This window comes from Protopterus annectens, chromosome 8.part1 (genome assembly GCF_019279795.1).
Source record: "Protopterus annectens isolate FY-2018-M chromosome 8.part1, PAN1.0, whole genome shotgun sequence".
Classification (NCBI taxonomy): domain Eukaryota; kingdom Metazoa; phylum Chordata; order Ceratodontiformes; family Protopteridae; genus Protopterus; species Protopterus annectens.
This window is the reverse complement of record NC_056742.1, coordinates 488,306,422-488,326,496: the sequence shown is the minus strand read 5'-3', so window position 1 is coordinate 488,326,496 and position 20,075 is coordinate 488,306,422. Positions and strand designations below refer to the sequence as shown.

At 45.1% G+C, this 20,075-nt stretch overlaps 1 protein-coding gene across 1 annotated transcript in view; it reads left to right on the top strand.

Annotated features, from left to right (window-relative positions):
* VPS4A (vacuolar protein sorting 4 homolog A) overlaps window positions 1-20,075 on the top strand; it is an 801,876-nt gene that overhangs the window by 431,741 nt on the left and 350,060 nt on the right. Inside the window, exon 6 of the mRNA XM_044081635.1 lies at window positions 1,754-1,836. Within this exon, the coding sequence (XP_043937570.1) occupies window positions 1,754-1,836 (83 nt within the window). The remainder of the gene's footprint in view (window positions 1-1,753; window positions 1,837-20,075) is intronic.

Here is a 20,075-nt window from a genome sequence, read left to right as displayed (position 1 = left end):
AGGGGATAAGACCACATAGGGCTGCATCTACCTCTACAGCCTTTCTCAGAGGTGTCCCTACCAGGGACATCCTAGAAGCTGCTACCTGGAGTTCTGTACATACCTTCACCAAGCATTACCATTTGCCAATTTTCTCTAAATCCAGAGCTGGCTTTGCCACTGCAGTCTTTCAGGGCCTTATAGCTGGTCCTAATGCTGTATAATTTCCTCCTCCCATCCTTCGCTTTGGGAATCTACCTAAATGTGATGACTGCAACAGTGAAACACGAAGATAGTACAGTTGCGTACACTTACCATTAATGTATATGTTCGAGTGTATTCACTGTTGCAGTCTGTTACCCTCCCTCCAGTCCCCATGACTTCTATTGTCTATACTTCTATTCTTGTTTACTTTGCTTAAAGCTTTTTGGTGCATTTGCTTTTTTGTTGGATGTGTAACCTTGTATGTATAATTGCTTCCCATTATGGGGGCACCTGACGTCTGGGGCAAGGAAAACTGATATAATGGTGTCAGCTGCATGCTTTATACCCCTGACTGCCTAATGTCATGGAAGATGAGACAGCAACCAATGCAGGACCCAAGACTTTGATCAGGCCAATTGAGGGCTACTGCAAGCAGATAACACAAATGTGATGACTGCAACAGTGGATACACTTGAACATCTACATTTATGGTAAGGGCACACAACTGTACTTTATGTATACTGCGACAGTGAATACACTTGAACATCTACATTTATGGTAAGGGCACACAACTGTACTTTCCTCCCTCTCTGGAACCTGAACTTCACAATAGAGAGGATTCGCCATCCTTTGTATCTTCTGGCTTGGTGATGTTGAATTCATTTTGGAAAATGTTTCTGGTAGCCATCACCTTTGCACATCTCATGGCTGTGTGCCAGGCACATACATACAAGGAACCAAATTTTTCACAAGGATGGGGTATCCATTAGAATAAGCCCACACTTTTTTCCAGAGATGATCATGAACCAGTCCATTAATGTCACTGTTTTCTTTGTGATATCAGGTGTAGGGGTGGAAGTATCGTCATGTCTGGACATGCAGTGACAGCTCAGGATCTGCTCAAGGAGGAGGCAGTTTAGGATGATGACTAGCTGTTTCCTTTGTTTTTGCTGCAGGGAGGGGGTCCTTTTCATTTGCCAAGCATACATTTTCTGTGTGGATTGCCAGGAGCATTTTGTTTTATCAAGAGTTAGCCAGCTGCCTAATGGCAAATGATGTCATTAAAACCACATGGTGCTAGAAGGGCTGCTTCTACTGTCAGTTTCAAAGGTATTTTAAGACATTTTAGGTCATCAGTTGATCTAAATGCTTCTTGCTGGATCAGGGCTGCTGTACTGCCATCTCCATGTGGATGTGGTCCTTCCATCGTCTACTGCTATTTGAGCTACCTTTAAGTCAGACAGGTGTATGTTCTTATGTCTCGTACAAATATGCAGTGCCAGTGTGTATTATTTCTTGATCTGCAGGTGAGTGCTGGGTTACAGTTAGGGTGAACTAGCAAGCTTCTGAGATGAGAGATTGCGTAGTTGGCACTAACTACAAGTTTATGAAAGTTAAATTTTTTGGCATAAGAATATAATCTAAAAATACATTTACAGCTCATTCTGTAGCGGATTAAGTACAGCAAATTACCGTTAAAATTTTAATTGTGAATTGTTTCCAAAGTACAGTGACGAAGAGCTCTCCGGTCCCCATTCCACAGTAACTTTTCTTTTGCTCACCCACACAGGCGTTGGGAATAATAATGATGGCATTTTGGTTCTTGGCGCTACAAACATACCCTGGGTTCTCGACTCTGCCATTCGCAGAAGGTAGGAATCAAACCTGATAACTTTCTGCTGTTGTATTGTTGCTTTTGTCAGGTCCTTCTAGAGTCCCTGAGTTTGCATTGCCTTTATTTAATAGGAAGTCTTGAAGGCAGTCCTTTCGGTATTTAATTGATCAGTTACTGTGTGAGGAAAATGTCTGTTTCTTGCAGATTTAGTTAATACATATTTACATGTTAAGCCATGCCTAAACAAATAAGGCTGTAATGCACATTTGGTAGCATTTTTGGATGAGGCTCATGACAGAGTCTCTACACTGACTCTTAAATACTTGCATCTCTCAGAATCGGCTCGGAATTAGTGCTTCTATTTTGCTGTTGGTGAGAAAAGGAGTAGAAAGTCATTTTACCAGACTTCTCAGACAAGTAATCACTAGAAAGTTAGAAAACTGATGCTTTGCAGACAGCTTGGGGTTAGTGCTGTTTGTTGTTGTTTTAAATCTTGGTGAGAGAAGTATTGGCGGGGGTGTTGATTACTAGCAGTCTGCATTTGATTTGTGTGTGGGACTTCCTTACTTGGTCTGTTTCCTGTTTGTGTCTGAAGCTTTTCAATTAAATTTGTGACCATTTTGTGTGTGTGTGTTGACACTGTCATGATGGTTTGCTGTAGTGTTACCAAGACAACATATGCAAGCAGTTTCTGGTACGAGACTGCTCATCACCATGAGAGCCTTACCCAGGGCATCTATCAGAAGAAAGCTGCACCAAGATTGCATATTTTTTTTTTTTTTTTATATATATAAAGATCAGTGCCTAAAAATTGCTGTGGTGGAATGCAGTACCTTGCTAGTGCTTAATGACTATTATTATTAGCTGTATAACATTAGCAGTTCTATCCTAAGGATTATTCGTCATTCTGCAGTAAATTACTGTAGCCACTGTGTCCAGAATTTAATATAATTGATCTTAAAAATTACCTGTGGTTTTACCAGTTTAGTGTTGGTGCTTAATGTTAGTTCTCTGGTATAAGTTAAAGCTGTAGCGTTTAGTGCCTAGCATTTGTTCTGCCATTTGTGCAAGTGACCAGTATAGTACTAAGGGTCATAATGATACAAATTAATTGTCTGACATTAGCAATGTAGCCCAATTACATCTTTTTACCACGTTTCGCAAAATTAGCTGCCATCTAACCCAATCTCAGACTATATCCCCAAGTACTTCAGCCATTGGCATACCTCTGCTATATTAGTACCCCCCCCCCATCCTTCATTGTCTGGTAACATGGCTTAAGTCTGCTTTCATCCCATCTGTAGTCAGTCTAATTCCATGAGGTATTTTCTGGTTCTGCAGAAGTAGCAGACACCTTATGCTCATCAGCTGTGTTCACAGCTTCTGACAAATGATAGAAAACTTGTGAGAAATGGTCTTTAAGAAATGTGGGCAAATTTCTCATCAGCACAGTATTTGTGAGCGTTGTATGTCCAGATCAGTCGCAACATACTTGCGCTGTGGTTGTAAAGAAAATGTACTAAAGATCCACCAGTAGCCACTCAAAAATATTACAACCTTCAGCATAAAAAAACAACTGCTCCCTATCCCCTTAAACATTCCTGAAATTGACACATCTCACATAGGAGACATCAGTAAAGCAGGCGTAAGTTTATAAAGCCTACCAAGTCTGCTTCCACACTGAGTATTTAGCCTTAGGTGACTCTATATAGCTAAACATAGATATTCCACGCTAACCAGTGGACGGTAGTGGTTGACTGTTGGCTACTTGAATAGTACTAGGACTATTGATGTGACAAGGGCCCCAAGGTCACTTAAACCAAATGGATATGACTGCAACCTAATGGTAGTCTGTGGCTGCTCCACACAGAGGGACTTGCAGAGAAAGAGAACTGAATTTAATATGCATGTGTTAAGAGGCAAGAAAGATGCTGCTCTTGAGTAGTTTATTTGTTTTACTCAGAATGATGCCTACATACCAAGCAAGATAACTGGCTTTGAGTCAGCTAAGTGGCATGAAGGGTTACGATTCTGGGCTGTTAATAGGTTCATAGGTGTGTACTAGGCTAATGGCCCTGGAGCCTTTACAAGCCTAGCTCATAGGATTACCCTGGTATCATGCCACCAACCTTAGTTCCTAGTGCCTCTGTCGAGTAGAGCCAATGGAGTGATCCCGGCGTGAATTTTTTTTATTTCCCATCCATTCAAGATTTCTCTTGGAGGGCCAGTGAAGTGCTCTGCTTGACATGTATGGGAAGACTATTCCATAGCATGGGCAGTCTCTAGGTTATGAGCCTGTTCCTCCAACATGTTCTGTTGATTGTGGTAATGACGTTGAGGTCTCTGGAGAGTGTGGTGCGAAGGGATTGGGATTTCTTTAGATGTAGCATTTCTAACAGAGCTGGGTCAGACATGGCTTTGTAAGCCAGAGATCGCCTCTAAGTAGGCAATATGAGACAGAGAATAGCTGGTTTTTTGAGTCTGTCCATATAGGACAAGTGTTTAAGGCCTAGCATCCTCTTTGCGAGGTAATTTTGCGGCCTCTCCAGTTGCAGGTGTCTAGTGAGGTATACGCCAAATGGGGCATTGTACTTGATGACTGTCCTAATGAGGGAAGAGTAGAGGGAGACAATGACCTCTTTCTTCCTGGATGCAAAACCCTTGGTAATGAGATGTGCCACATCGGACTTTCTGACCGCAGTGGCAGCGTGATGGCCAAAACAGAGATTGCTGCCAACCTGTGTTCCCAGATCTCTTATAATGCCTTCTGTGTTCAGTGGACTACCATCAGTGTGGTAATTCAGGGGAACCAGGTTTTTCTTAAAGGGGATGACGACATTGTTTGGCATTGAGCTTTAAGGCCATGGTTCTGACACCAGTCCTTTGTCTCATTGAGGCCTTTTCTGTAGGATGTCAACATCACTTGGGGAGTTAATAGCTCCCAACTTGCAATTATCTGCGAACTTTGTCAGCCAGAGTCCCTTCGTGTTGGCCTGGACTTCAGAGGAGTAAATACCAAACAGGAGAGGACCCAGGACTGAACCCTGTGGGACTCCACTCATGACTGGTCAGCAGTCTGACTTGGAGTCAGCTACTTTCACACTCTGGGTTCTATCTGTGAGCCAGTTTGCAACCCACCTAGTGATATAGGGTTTGATGCCTAGTTTAGTAAGTTTTTCTATGATTCCTGAGTGGGGAATGGTATCAGAGGCCTTGGCCAGATCAAGGTAGGCTGTATGAACCACCTTACCTTCATCCACAGCACTGGTGACCGACTCAAAGAAGTCGACTAAGTTGAGCAGGCATGATCTACCCTTCACAAAACCAAACTGTGTAGGATCCAATGTTTGGAGCTTCCCTATATCCTTGTTTATTAGGTCCATGATGATGCATTCCATAGCTTTGCATATCAGACTCGTCAGGCTAATGGGGCAGTAGTTCCCGGGGTCTGTAGTCACTCCTCTTTTGTGGAGAGAGAGAACTGTAGCAGTGTGCCATTCAGTAGGGACAAAGCCTGAGGTGAGGCTGTGATTGAACAGGGCACACAGGTGAGGTGCCAGTTCACTCAGTAGTTCATGTAGAACACAGCCAAGGGACACTGTCGGGTCCCATAGAAGCTGTATTCTTGGCCTTGGACAGTGCTGTTTTAACCTGCGCAGCAGTAATACTGGGTGCCTGGTAGTCTACTGGTGGTGTGATTGGTCCCTGGGGGCAGGGGGGTAAAGTTAGCACTGAATCTGTCTGCCAGTATATTTGCAATATCTGTTGGCTCGGTATAGGAGAGGTAGCATTGGAAATCTTGGTATTTCCATGGAAATTCTTTACATAACTATAGAAGGCCTTGTGGTTGTCTTTACTATCTGCTGCAATTCTGTTTTCATAGCTAGCTTTAGAGGATTTGATGAGGGATCTCAAACTTTTGTTGAGGCTGATAAGGGAGTTTTTCCAGTCTTGGGACTTCACCTTATTCCGCATCAGTTTTCTCCTTCTGTTGTAGAGTTTGTTTATGGCAGGGGACCACCAGATTGGCTTCCTTTATTTTGAGGAGAGGGTCTTAGTTCTATTGGGTATGGCGAGATCCATGCATTTGTGTACATGTTCATACACTGCAGTGAGCTGCTTCCTGTGTCTGAGGTATAAGGTTTGATTCTTTCCTCCTCTATTTGCCTATGATGTGATTCTGAAAATCACGTATCCAGACAGTACTCTCCATTACCCCTGAAAAGGGGCACTTGTGCATCCTATCAACAAATGAGTAACAACAATAATTAATAAAAATATAATTGCTCTTATTTTAAGAGGATTCAGCGAATGTCAGCCTGGGATAAGAAGGTAGATAAGAATTTGTTTTGACAAGAATGGCTTACATCTCTCTTACCTGGGCTTCCACATACTGGCTAAAGCCTTTGCTGTCCCCTTTTTATTAGGTAGAACAATATTCGGACATTATGGTGGCACTACTCAGTCCTAGGAGTCAAAATAGTACGACACTAGAACCTCAGACCTATCTGCAGCTCAAGCACATTTATAATTTCGTAGTTCCTGATATCTGCTTTCATTGCAATGGGAGCTCACCCCTCTATACCAGCTTTAGGAACCTGTCATGCTTTCAGGACATCTGGTGGCTGCTGAAGTATCTGTATTTGCAGAAACCCAGTTGCTTTACAGCAGTTTATCCACAACTGTTATTTAGAGCTTCTAGAGTTCTAAATTAACCTTAACAAATCTAACTGTCAGCTGTTAACTTCATTGCTAATAGATCCCTAGTGATATCTTCACAGATCAACACCATGCACAAGTCGCATATCAAACTGAATAATTTTTGTTAGATGATTTAGATAACCTGAATACTGATAAGCTGCTTATCAAAAGAACAGTAATAATTAAGAACCCCCCCCCCCCCATATCATCCCCCATCTCAGGGCTGCACGCAAACATACCAGGAAGGGACTTGAGCATTATTAGAAAATGTAAAGCAAAGTGCAAGCTTAGGGTCTGTACAGATACTAAAATTAACTACAAATCTTTCTTCATTTATATGAAACAATTAAGGACTAATGATGATCAGTACCCTGAGCTCCCCCACAGCATCACATGTTGAAACCAAGGATGTAGTCACTCTGTTAGCAGAACAATTCAGTTTTAACCTGACTCTGCCTACCCATATTCTTACCCCCTTCCCCATTGTTGACAATTTTAGATCTGATATTGTCAAGTTTTTCTCATCCTCACAAATGGGTTATGGATCTGAGAATCGGATCAGATTCAGCTGTTACTAAGCTCGTCGCAACCAAAGACCGTTTCTGATCACTCCCCTTACCCATAATGTATTTCTCCCTGGTCCCTTCAGTTTGCTGCTTCTCGCAGATTTGGTCCTTCCACTGAGCTGTTGGATTGTCCAGTCATATTCATAGGTTCATAGGTTCATAGGTTTATACTAGGCTATCTGCCCGAGGGCATTTACAAGCCTAGCCCATCGTTTTGTGGCTTACGCCACCCCTTTAGTATGGGGAACTATACCCATTATTTTGCTGTGCCTCTGTCGAGCAGTGACACTGAGGTAATCCCTGGGGTATATCTGCGATCTCCCATCCATTGGTCAAGATTTCTCTTGAACAAGGCCAGCGAGGTGCTCTGCCTCACATGTACCGGGATTTTGTTCCACAGCATAGGGAGTCTTTGGGTAATGAATCTATCCCTCCAGCACGTCCTATTAATAGCCGTGTCGAGGTTTAAGTCTCCCGCCTTGTGGCTCTGATGGATCTAGATTTTTGAGGTGAAGCATATTCATCAAATCTGGGTTTGACATGGCCTTGTATGTTAGGCAAAGGTCACCTCTGAGCAAACTGAATAGAGCTGGAGTTCTTTCAGTCGGGCAGCATAGGACAGATTTTTGAGACCCTTTATCCTTTTGGTGAGGAACTTTGTGGCCTCTCCAGCTGCTGCAGGTGTCGGGTCAGATACATCCCAAATGGGGCATTGTACTCAATCATTGGTCTGATGAGTGATGAGTAAAGGAGACTATGACCTCCCTTGATCTAGATGAGAATCCTTCATGATAAGGTGGGCAATGTAGAAAGTCTTCCTAACTACTTTAGCTACATGGGTGTCGAATGACAGACTACTATCAACCTGGGTCCCCAGGTCCCTGATAACTTCTTCTGTGCTCAGTGGATTGCCACCTATTTGGTAGCTAGGGGTAACCTTGTTTTTCCCAAAGGGTATGACTATGCATTTTTGGCATTTAACTTCAGGCCGTGGCTCTGGCACCAGTTATCCGTTTCTGTGAGACCCTTCTGAAGGATATCTGTGTCAGATGTGTTTTCTACTATGGCCAGTTTGCAGTCATCTGCAAACTTTGTCAGCCATAACCCTCCTGTGTTTGCTTGTACTTGGAAAAGTAGATGCCAAACAAGAGTGGGCCCAGGACTGAGCCCTGTGGGACACCACTTGTGACAGGTTTTGAGTCTGACATGGCGCCAGCAACTCTGACCCTGTGGGTTCTGTCACTCAGCCAGTTTGCAACCCATCTTGTGATGTATGGGTTAACATTTAAGCTGATGAGTTTTCAATGATACCCGAGTGGGGTATTGTATCAAGGCCTTAGCCAGATCGAGGTAGGCTGTATGGACTGCCTTTCCTCGCCAATGGCTTTGGTGACTGTTTCAAGAAGTCAACCAAGTTTAAAAGGCATGATCTGCCTTTGACAAAGCCAAACTGGGTTGGATCCAAAGTCTGCAAATTCCTATGTCTTTATTTATGAGGTCCATTATGATCCTCTCCATGGCTTTGCAGATAAGGCTTGTCAGGCTAATGGGCCGGTAATTTCCAGGGTCGGTGGAGGCACCGCCTTTGTGAAGTGGGACCACAGTTGCAGTGCGCCACCCCTGGATCCAGAGGTAAGACTTTGATTAAACAGCTGTCCTAGCTGTGGGTTTAATTCCTCATTGAGTTCGTGGAGCACACAGCCGGGACACCATCAGGTCCCATGGATGCTGTGTTTTTGCTTTGGAGAGAGCAGTTCTCACTTGGGCTGGAGATGTTTGGGGGCTGCAATCGTTTGGTATAGATATCTCTCCTTTTGGGGGGGAGGAGTTTGCACTGAACCTGTCAGCCAGTATGTTGGCAATGTCTGTAGGATCAGTAATCTTCACATCATTTTGAACTAGTTCTGAGCATATCTGGGAGTTTCCTCCTAGGTGTCTAACATAGCTAAAGAAGGCCTTATGATTGTCTTTTGAGTCTTTAGCTATTTTTCTCTCGAAATTTGCTTTGGATGATTTTATGAGAGCTCTTAGTTTTTTACTTATAGTGATCAAGGGTGTCTTACCTTTTAAGGATTTTGCTGTATCTTGTAGTAGCTTCCTCCTTTTATTGTAGAGTTTGTTTATGGCTGGGGTCCACCAGACTGGACGCTTGCCTTTGGTGCTAAGAGTCTTTGTTTTGTTTGGGATTGCCTTATCCATGCAGTCCTGCAGGTGCTGGTAGAAGGCGTCTGTAAGTGATTCAGCGGCTTGAGTACTGTTTTCCACCAGCTCGGGGCCTTAAAGGAGACCACACTAGTCTTTAGAAGTGTGAAGTCGGCTTTGAGAAGTTCTTTACTGTGGTCTTTTATTTCAGGTGGGGTGGGATGAGGACCTACAGCGAGATTAGTTACTGATCTGATCTCACCAGTGAGGGGTATACTTCCGTGTTGAACATTGTGCTCCCATGTTCGTGATGATGAGATCAAGTATGTTATCTCCTCTTGTGGGATGGTGACTAGTTGTTCCATGGCATTTGAGTTTATGAATTCCAGGAACTTTTGGGCTAGGGTGTTTGGGCTTGAGTAGTGTTCCCAGTCTATATTAGGTAATTGAAGTCACCTAGTATGATGGTGTTTGGTGATACATTTATCCTCTAGTGTTTTCAGGAAGGCCATGTGAGGTTCCTGAGTTTGTGAGGGTGGCCTGTAACATGCTACAATTTGCAGAGCAGTCTTGCCTATGGTTAATTGCACCTGGATGGTCTCCGATGCATCGCGTGCTTATGCACCAGTCTTGAGGTGTGGGTGTTAATGAATATGGATACCCCCTTTCTTGGTATTGTCCGGATTTTGGGGCCGAACGCATGATATGAGGTAAAACCTGATAGTGCTGGGGTGCTCTCAGGAGCCTTGAACCAGGTTTCTGTCACAGCACAGACATCGATGTTCTCCATACTGAGAAGGGCCTCTTTGAGATTGAGACTTCTGGCATTGAGCAGCATTACCCTTAGTTTTTTCCTTTTTGTGTTCTAGGGTGGTAGGTTTAGAATTTGAGCCTTGCCTAAAAGGCACTATGGGGTGGCAAGAGCCTTTGCCAATCCCAGGGTGACAGGTGCAAGCCGGTGGCTTGTCCAGCATGTCATCCCAGGCAGACAGATGGATCCCCTTTGAATGACACCAGTGTTTAAGCCAATTGTTAAAGCTGATCATCTTATCTCTGTATTGTGGCATCACTCTTGGTGAAGGTAGGATACTGCTCAAGGTCAGGGTCATACCTGCCTGGGCTACATAGTCAGAGAGCTCCTCAATGTCTCTTTTCATGTAGTCCAAGGAGGTACGGCTCAGGTCGCTTACACCAGCGTGGACAATGACTATGTGGCGGATTCTAGCCCGACAGGCAGCTTACTGTGACCTTCCTTACTCAGTCTGGTGAGCGGGACATCAGTGTGTCTGACTATGGAGTCACCAATGACTAGTGTGTCTGGCATTGTGTTTGGCCTTAAGGGCTGTGACTGTTTGACACTCTGACTGTGAGGTCTATGTGTTGCAGGTGTTGTGTTCTGAGGTGGTGGTTGTTTGGGTGTCTGCTTTGGTGGCCTCTGCTGTTTTGGTAGATTTTTGATCAGATCCTCCAGTATGTCTTTGTGTGTTTATGTGTATGATTTGAGGTTGTAATGGTGCTATGTGAGACTGGGTCTATAGTGTGTGTGGTAACCTTCTCCTCCTGACTGGTCTTGCCAGTCCTGTGTTGAGAGAGCTCAGCCTCCAGTTTGGCCGATAGTTGCATCTCTCGCATGTATTTGTGTTTTGTGGGAGGAGGAGAGGGTTGTCTGTGTACATGAGGCAATTGTAACATTGCCTCAGTATTCCCAGGTTCACCAGCTGAGCAGGAGAGGACACTAGCAACTGATCCCTCGACATGCTAGAAGGATAGACAAAAAACTTTAAAAAGATTCAGGGGACGGGTGACCGAGAAATGGGGTTACCTTTTGGGGTACTATCTATGACAAGAGTGCCGTATCAAGGTAATAAGTACTGTAGGAGCAAGTGCTAGGTTTAACAGATAGAGAATAGTCTACTTGGAGTCAAGTGGAGATGATCTTTTTAGTTCTAGGATAAGCTGATTAGATCAGCAGTATAGTTCGAGGAAGGTAGTTTTAAGGAAAATTTGAAGAGTGGACTTTAGGTAGCCGAATAGTTTAAACCTGCCTAACCGGGTGCTGCCCTAGTGTGCAACAGTGCCAGCCCCGCGCTAAATCGCGCTTACGTTCATGCGTTATACCAGGGGCTGGAAAAAGCTAGAAACTGCCCAAACGACCAATAAACTACTAGTTACTGGCTGAAACCTCACAAAACTGGACAAAAGGCAGCTCAATGCTTCCCACTCCCACTGGTAAGCAAGGTAACTTCCTCTCCCCCAAATAAGGCAAGGAAACAGTACACAGGAACTACAACCAAAGCCCAGGAATCAGCAACTCTGAAACTGGACTAAACTAGTAAAGCAGGAAAAACAAGAGATATTTTTTTTTTTTTCTTTTTTTTTTTCACAGAACAGGCAGAAACAGGTACAGCAAACACTTATAAATGCTATGAATCAGCTACTACAGCTTACACAGAAAAATTTGCTACAAATACAGTCAAATAGTAACAAACAAGGATTCCAAGTGCAATATTAAGTTATTGTTTAAAATATTAAGTTATTGTTTAAAATATTACTTTTCTTCTTATCTCTCCTATCGTCTGAGATTTATATTTATTTTTTCATTGCTACAGCTTTACCTTTCCAAAAGTAACCACTTATGTCATTTCTCTCTTCTTTCCCTTTCTCTCCGTAACAGATTTTTTGCTCCCTTTTACCTCTGAGGTAAACTCGCCTACTGTCACCAGTAGTTTCTCCCTCCTTTATTTTTTTTTTCTTTTTGTTTAAGGAAAAAAAAAAAACTCTTTCCTTGTACTTTTTTTTGGTATGTTTGTCTCATTCATTTAGTTATGTCTGATAAGCGCAACAAGCCTGCAGACTGTAAAAAATGCACTAAATGCGGGCATAAAATCCCATTCAGTGATTCGCACTCTCCACTTACAAGAGGATTGTGCCATATGCCACTCTTCCAGCCACTGGTTGAAAGAAGGAATAAACATCATAAAAGAGATGCTTCCCCCAGCTTTTGAAGAGGCCATTTCTGAGAGTCCAGCTAAACCGTTCACTTCAAAATCAGTCAGCTCAATCTAGTCCTCCCTCTTCCCTCTCTGCAAAGACAAATGATAAGGGGAAGACGAGCCCTTCTTTGGCTCAGTCTGATTCCTCAGAGCCAAAAGCCAAAATTCTGAAACATGCCAAAAAACATGAGTCTGCTCCGACCACTACCATGCTGGATTCAGTATATTTGTTTTCAGTTCTATCTGTTAAGGATAGACTGGATCCATTGGTATTGGATCCACAGAAGAACCCATTCAAGCCAGTTGTGTCTCTACCAAGAACAAGGTACTCTCCAACCATTGATTCAGTTCCTTCTAGAGTGCCATCTCCTTTTTGTCCAGGCCAAAATCCCCGTCCGCTGCCTCTTCTCATTCAACCAGGAGTCTTACTGAGGATGACATGAAGCATTTGGTGCAGAAGATTCCGTGGGTGCAGGGTATTACTAAGTCACCATCTACTTCAACCCACGCATTTCCAGGGATTAAATCTACTACTATCCCTCTGACTCCTCCTCTTACTGCAGAGCAAGTTTCAGAGACCTCAGATCCGATGCACCTGGACCTTGTCAGGTCGGATCCAAGAACATCCTCTTTGGATCAGGTCCTTGCTCTGAGGTCTTCAGCTTTCTTGGAGCTGGACAGCTCCTGGAGCTGTAGTGACCCTCGCAGTCCTTGAGCATTCGGCTCCCAGACGTTCAGAGCAGTCAGTACATCTTGGGGCTGCTGTGCAGGTGAGCACGGCTCCGGCTTCTACCCAGGGTAAGCCGTTTTGGAGTTGGAGGAAGCTTCAGCTTGTAAGCATGGCTTGGAGCCAGATTCCTCTTTCACTCAGGCGTGGTCAGCCTTTGGGGCCTTAGAAAGGGCAGTAGCTGCCACTGCAACTAAAAATATATCTTCCTCTTCAGATCCTCAGTCCCGTCAGGATTTCTTGTGTGCCCCTTCCAACCAGGACACTCCACTAGGACAGCGAGACCTCGGGCGCCAGGATACCAAACAGGGTTACCCCTGTCTCTTCAGATACCTCCCCAGAATACCCCACTGAGGAGGTCCCTCAGAAGGGACTTTGCAAGAGGAAGCATTTGGACTCCAGAGAAGTCTGCCACTGAAGACGCTGACATCGATGAGAGAGAAGGATCCCCACAGTCACCTCTTGAGGACATATCCTTTGGGGAGATTCTAGAAATGCTGAAACAGAGAAGTGGCTGGCAGTTCAGTAATCCTTCACCTGAGGAGCCAGTGTACCTGGCAGCCTTTGGTTCTCGCCCCTCTTCTTCCTGGGTGAAACTGCCCACCGATGAGCTCGTAGGTCTGATCTCTTGGTGGGAGTGGGAGACCCCGGTTTCCATTGAGCCTGTTACCTGGAGACCAAATAAGATAATTACACCTCCAGCTGATAATACCATCTGGATTAAGGGTGTTGCAGTAGATGCCATAGTCGTGGTGGCGATTAAGAAAGATCTCTCTGAGGAGAGTTTTACTTTCCACCCTCCTAACAAAGATTCCTGGATGACGGATAGATGTAGGAAGCACGTTTTCTCTTCAACTTTTACCTTACGATCATTGAATTCTCTTCCTCCATTTTACCAGGTTACAAAGGGGGTCTGATTAAGGAGTTACCAGATACCGTGGAAGCAGCAGTATCTGAGCGGGTGCAGGAAAAGGTAGCTTCCCAGCTAATGACCCTGATTCTATAGCTGACTTTTCCATGAGGCTCATTGCACATGCAGCCGAAGGGGTGAGTAGGGTGGCATGTTCCGGCATCTCCATGAGAAGGCATGACTGGATGCGCCTATGCAATTTTGCTGAGACCTGTAAGTCTTCCTTTGTCACACCCACATTTGATGGTTCTTCTCTTTTTCGACCTAAAGTGAAAGATGAGCTTTCCAGTTTGAGAAGGAAGGTAAGACCCTATCTGCCTTGGACATATGTTCCTCCTCCCATCAGAAATCCTATTCAAAATGTCAGAGGGGAGGTGGGAAAATGTGGTTCAAGAAATCTGAGTTCTTACCAGAACACACATGGAGATTTCTCCCGTAGAGGCAGAGCCAGAATAGTAATAATTGAAGACGCTGCCCTCGTGGCAGAGGAGACCCACAGAACCAGGGTTCCTGGGAAACCCTTTCAGCACTCCTGAAAAGGAGTCCTGATGTCCACCTCTGGGGGCAATCAGGGGTCGACTATCCCTGCATTGGAGAGCCTGGCAAAGCTTAACTTCCAATTTGTGGGTGCAGAGGATAATATCCAGAGGTTATCCGATTCCCTTCAGTCAACCACCTCCCTCGAGCAACAGAATCCCAGACATCCCACATAGTCAAAGGGGAGCAGGCAGTTGTTAAATTTCAGAAACTGCTAGAAAAAAAGGTCATCCAAGAGGTCCCCTCAGACTAGAGAGTTTTCGGAACTTGTATTTTTTTTATTTCCAAAGTAAACAGGGGGACTGGAGACCAATTCTGGATCTCAGCAGACTAAACAAGTCAGTACAATGCAGCAAGTTCTGAATGGTCACAGTTCAGTCGATACTGCCATTCCTGAAGGACAATTGGATGTGCTCAGTAGATCTTTAGGATGCATACTATCATATAAAAATGGACAGGTGCTCCAGCAGATATCTATGCTTCTGATTGGGAGCCAATCATTATCAGTTCAGAGCACTGCTGTTTGGTCTCACTACACCCCCCAGAGTGTTCACCAAATGTATGGCAGTGATCATGGCTCCTTATTTAGATAACTGGCTCATCTCTGTCCCGCCAGGCATCTACTGATAAACACAGGGAACTCTGTTCTTCAAATTTGTGCAGAATTGGGTATCAAAGCATATTACCAAAAATCACATTTGGAACATGTACAAACTTTGGAATCCATTGATGCAGTTTTGGACACTACTCAGATGATCGTAAGACTACCAGCCTCAAGAGGGTTAACAATCAGGTGACGAATGAACAGATACTTCAGAATAAGAAGGTAGCTGCTCTTCATGTTCTAAAAGCCTTTGGGTCAATGGCCATGGTAATAGTATTAGTCCCGTTAGCCAGCTTCCACATGAGGATACTACAATGGCTTCCAGCTGCCCAGTGGTCGGTTATCTAACATTCAATGCCTCACCACGTTCTCATAGCAAACACATGCAAAAGGTCCCTCTTATGATGGATGGAGTTTGAACAGTTGATATAAGTTCAACCCTTTATTCCATCAACTGCAGGCCATGGTAACCACGGATGCCTACTAGATGGGGGGGGGGGGTGGCGATATCTGGGGAAGATAGTCCAAGGAACCTGGTCTGCAGACGAGGTGAATCTGCACATCAGTGTCTTGGAGATGAAAGCAGTACTTTTGGCAGTGGAAGCATTCCAAGCTACTCTTCCTCTGGGGAAAGTTGTAATTCAGTCAGACAGCGTCAGTGGGTCTGGTACATAAACAAGTGGGAGACGGATGTAACCCTCTGTGTCGAGAAACCCTCGGAGTGTGGCAGTGGGCGATCTCATCCAACCGCTTTCTTATAGCAATGCATATTCCGTAAAAGTCCAACGTGATAGTGGACAAGTTGAGCATATCCATTCTCATGCCTCACGAGTGGTCCTTCAATCATGATGTAACGGAGGGGATTTTCCATTGATTGGGCCAGCCTTGCTTCAATCTTTTTGCTTCTCCCCTAAGCAGCAAATGATCCTCTCATTGGTGGAGTCCTCACAGGATGATCTCATTCACAATTGGGTTCCCAGTCTACTTTATGCCTTTCACCGATTTCCCTTAATTCCAAAATTCATTCAGAAAGCAAACCAGTAGAAGAGAAGAGTAATCCTGATTGCCCCATTCTGGCCTCGACAAATGTGATTTCCCTTTCTTTGGCCTCATCTTCAGAAGTAGTACTGGATCCTGGAAACCTTTCCAGAGTTACTGTCACATCTGACAGGAATTGATTCATCCAAATCTTCAGAGTCTCAAGCTGACAGCTTGGATCCTCCAGTTCCATTAATTGCCTGACAACCCATGCTCTCCTCACCAGTCAGACATACGTTGTTCTCTCATAAATCATCCACCCAAAAACTTTACAAGAGTTAATGGAAGAGATGTGCAGTTTGGGCTCAACAGTGCAGTGTCAATCCTATGACGGCTCCTGTTCACTCGGTCTTAGATTTTCTGGATCAGCTTTTTAACAACAGAGTAGCTTGCCTCTGATTAAAGTTCAGTTAGTGGCTCTTTCATTTTTTTCATGTTGGAGAGGATAACTTGTTTATTTCCCACAAACTTTGCAAAGCCTTATTGAAAGGGACTCCATTGTTGAGACTACCCCATAGAGATCTCTCTCCTCCATGTGACATCAATTTACTGCTGTCTTCCATTGTTCAACCTCCTTTTGAACCTGCAGCATCCTGTCCTATTAAGTTCCTCTCCTGGAAACCTATATTTCTAGTGGCAATTACATCTGCAAGAATTCCAGAGATCCAAGCCTTATGTTCACAACCTCCATATTTGATTTTCCACAAAGACAGAATCTCTGCGTAGCAACCCCTCTTTTCTTCCGAAAGTTGTCTCTCGAACCAATATCAACCCAAGCCATCCATTTGCCTGTTTTCTTCCCCAGCTTCAGCAGCAAGGGTGAATATACTCTGCACTTGCTGGATGTGCATAGACGGTTATGATTCTGTCTACATAGAACTGAAGTTTCATAAGACAAATCAGTTGATGTGAGAGTGTTCAATCTCGCCGTTTGTTCTTACACATGGGTGTCGGAGCCGATCCTCTGCTCCGAGTCGGCTGCTTAGCAAAGCTATGCATCTAGGAGAAGCTCGAGACCAACTACCTACCTCCCACAATTCCCTCTGCCTGTACCTCAGATCTAGTTTGCCGCTGCAATCGATCGCATCGAATTTTGAGAGCTCTGACCAACTTTGGGAAGATAAGATACTTCTAGTTATATTTCTTGTGAAATTTTCTATTTTTCTTTGAGGAAATTTATCCTTAGTGCGTGTGTGTGTGTGTCTAGTCAACTTCGCGTTTATATATATATATATATATATATATATATATATATATATCTATATAATTTTTATAGTTTTATACTTTGTTTCCTTCAGGCCTACTCCTAGTTTAGGGTTGAATTTAATTGATAGTATTCTGTGTTTGTGGACTTGAGTCTATCCTTTTAGACTGTTATTTGCTATAATTGTTTGCTTTTTCTTCAAGATATGTCTGAAAAAGCTAATTCGGGATTTAAGAGGTGTCAGTGTGGGCAAAAGATGTCTGTCACTGACAACCACAGCTCCTGTGTCTACTGTCTTGGCCCTCTCCATCTACAAGAAGACTGCCCTGTTTGTCATTCTTTTAGTGGAAGGGTCATGACAGATGGGCGCAGGAAGCTTATGGATAGGGGTCTTTTGAAGCCTTCCTTCCAAGAAGAGCTTGACAAGTCGGACCAGGCTTCTAAGTCCTCGAAGGGATCGAAGACATCGGAGCCCATGTCATCGGCTCCGACTTCTTCATTTAAAGTTCGCTCACCGGTTCCACAGGCTTCGGGACAGAGTGTCGAGCTTCTTACTGTCACCGAGCCTCGTGTCTTGGAACTGGTGTCGGAGCTCCCACCTCCTGCCTTATTGAGGTCGGTATCGTCCTCTGTTTCTTTGACCCGTTCTTCCAGGCCTCTCTCCGACACCGACATAGATCGTGTGGTGCAGAAGTTAATGGAGAACACGGCCTTGTCCAAGTTCATTTCAGTCTCCTCCCAGTTGGTGTTGAGACTCGAAGGTCTTCCCTTATCTCCATCTGAACCTCCTCCGAGGCCTACACAGCTGTCGGAGCCGAGAGATGTTGATCTGATGATTGTGGAGCCCTTGGTGCCGGAACCGTCCCCTTCTCGGTTGGCACCGTTTACCTCGACTCCGTCGGAACCGTTGGCGGACTCGCAGAACCGACGATCCCTCCTTGGTTCCGGGAACGAGAGTCGAACTGATCTTTCAGTACTGACTCTCCCTCTCGGTGCCTCGGCACGGATCACTTTGGCTCCGTCCTCGGGTTCGATGCCCTTGGCCTCCGCGTCGGAGACACTTCCGTGTTCCTCGGAACTGGGGGACTCTTCGACTCGGGGTCCGGGGGCCTTTGACCTCATGAGGAAGGTGTTGTCTTCTCAGACAACCACGTCAACAGAAACAACTTCTCTCTCCCACAAAGGTTCATTGTCTTCTTATGCACCCACGGCTATCCACAAGCGTAGAGCACCAGTGTCTCAGCCACTCCCAGAGGGAGCCCCTTCTTCCTTGGAGGCCTCATCGGAAGCCCCTCCCGATGACGTTCCGAGGAAAAAGTTGTGCAAGAGGAGGCACTTAGATTCTCCACAAGATTCTTTAACATCGGATACTGACTTAGATGAGTCGGAAGGGTCCCCGAAATCACCCTCAGAGGATGTCTCCTTTGCTGACATCCTGGAGATCCTGAAGCAGAGAGGTGATTGGCAGGCCCTACCCCCTTCTGAGGATGAGTCGGTTCTGCTGAAGGCATTTGGTGCTCGCCCTTCCTCCTCCTGGGTCACTCCGCCCTTTGATGAGTTAATGGAGTTAATTGCTCGAAGGGCGTGGGAGACTCCTGACAGTGGAGCCAGTTCCCAGGAAACCTGGCAAGTACATCACCGCCCCTCAGGACAAGTCTTACCTTACTAAGGGAGTTCCAGTGGACGCTATGGTGGTGGCCGCAGCCACTAAAAAGGAGATGTCCGAATCTTCCTCGTCTGTCCATCCCCCTAACAGAGATTCTAGGACCATGGACAGATATGGGAAGCGCATTTTTAGTTCAGCGACTTTCTCTATGCGATCGCTGAACTACTTGACGCATTTTACACGATTACAGAGGGATCTAGTCAAAGAGTTGGGAGATACCCTCCAGGGTAATACAGATGCTGCTGTCTCGGACAAAGTGACAGCACAACTCAACACCCTTACATCCATAGTGAACTCGTCCATGAGGCTCATCTCATATGCGGCCGAGGGGTCAAGTAGGGCTTCAGCGATTGCTCTTCGTAGACAGTCCTGGATGCGGCTGTGCTCCTTTGCGGAAGCCTTCAAGTCTTCCTTTACTAACGCCCCCTTTGATGGTGCCACTCTTTTTGGCCCCAAAGTAAAGGAGACCCTAACCCAGTGTGAGCAGAAGGGAAATACTCTGTCTGCTGTCTGAGTCCGTTTTTCCACCCCATCCAGACCGTACCCCAAAGGGCAACGAGGTGGAAAGATGTGGTTTCGTAAACCCCAGGGTTCTTTCCCAGGCACACAGGGTGATGCCCCCTCCAGAGGCAGAGGGGGGGGCAGAGGTGGAAGACGCCGCTCTGGCAGCAGAGGGGGTCCGCAGAACCAAGGCGACGGGGATACCATCCCTGGGAAGCCTTTCCAGCACTCCTGAGAGGAGGCCCGACTGTCCTGCTCTGGAGGCAGTCGGGGGGTGCTTAGCTTTATACCCTCAGGCCTGGCAAAGCCTTACTTCAGACAATTGGGTAAAAAGCATTATTACCAGAGGTTACAAAATCCCCTTTGTATTTCCCCCATTACCACAAAAAAGATTCCCAGATGTACCACCCCATCTGCGAAAACCTACAGCTATAGAAATTTCAAAGCTGCTAGAAAAACGAGTCATCCAACCAGTCCCGGCAGACCAAAGAGGATCCGGAACTTACTCAAGGTTCTTTTTAGTTCCAAAAAAGACAGGGGACTGGAGGCCAATTCTGGACCTAAGCAAACTCAATACTTTTGTGAAGAAAGAAAAGTTCCGGATGGTCACACTTCAATCAATCCTTCCGTTTTTACAGAAAGACGACTGGATGTGCTCAATAGATCTCAAGGACGCTTATTACCACAT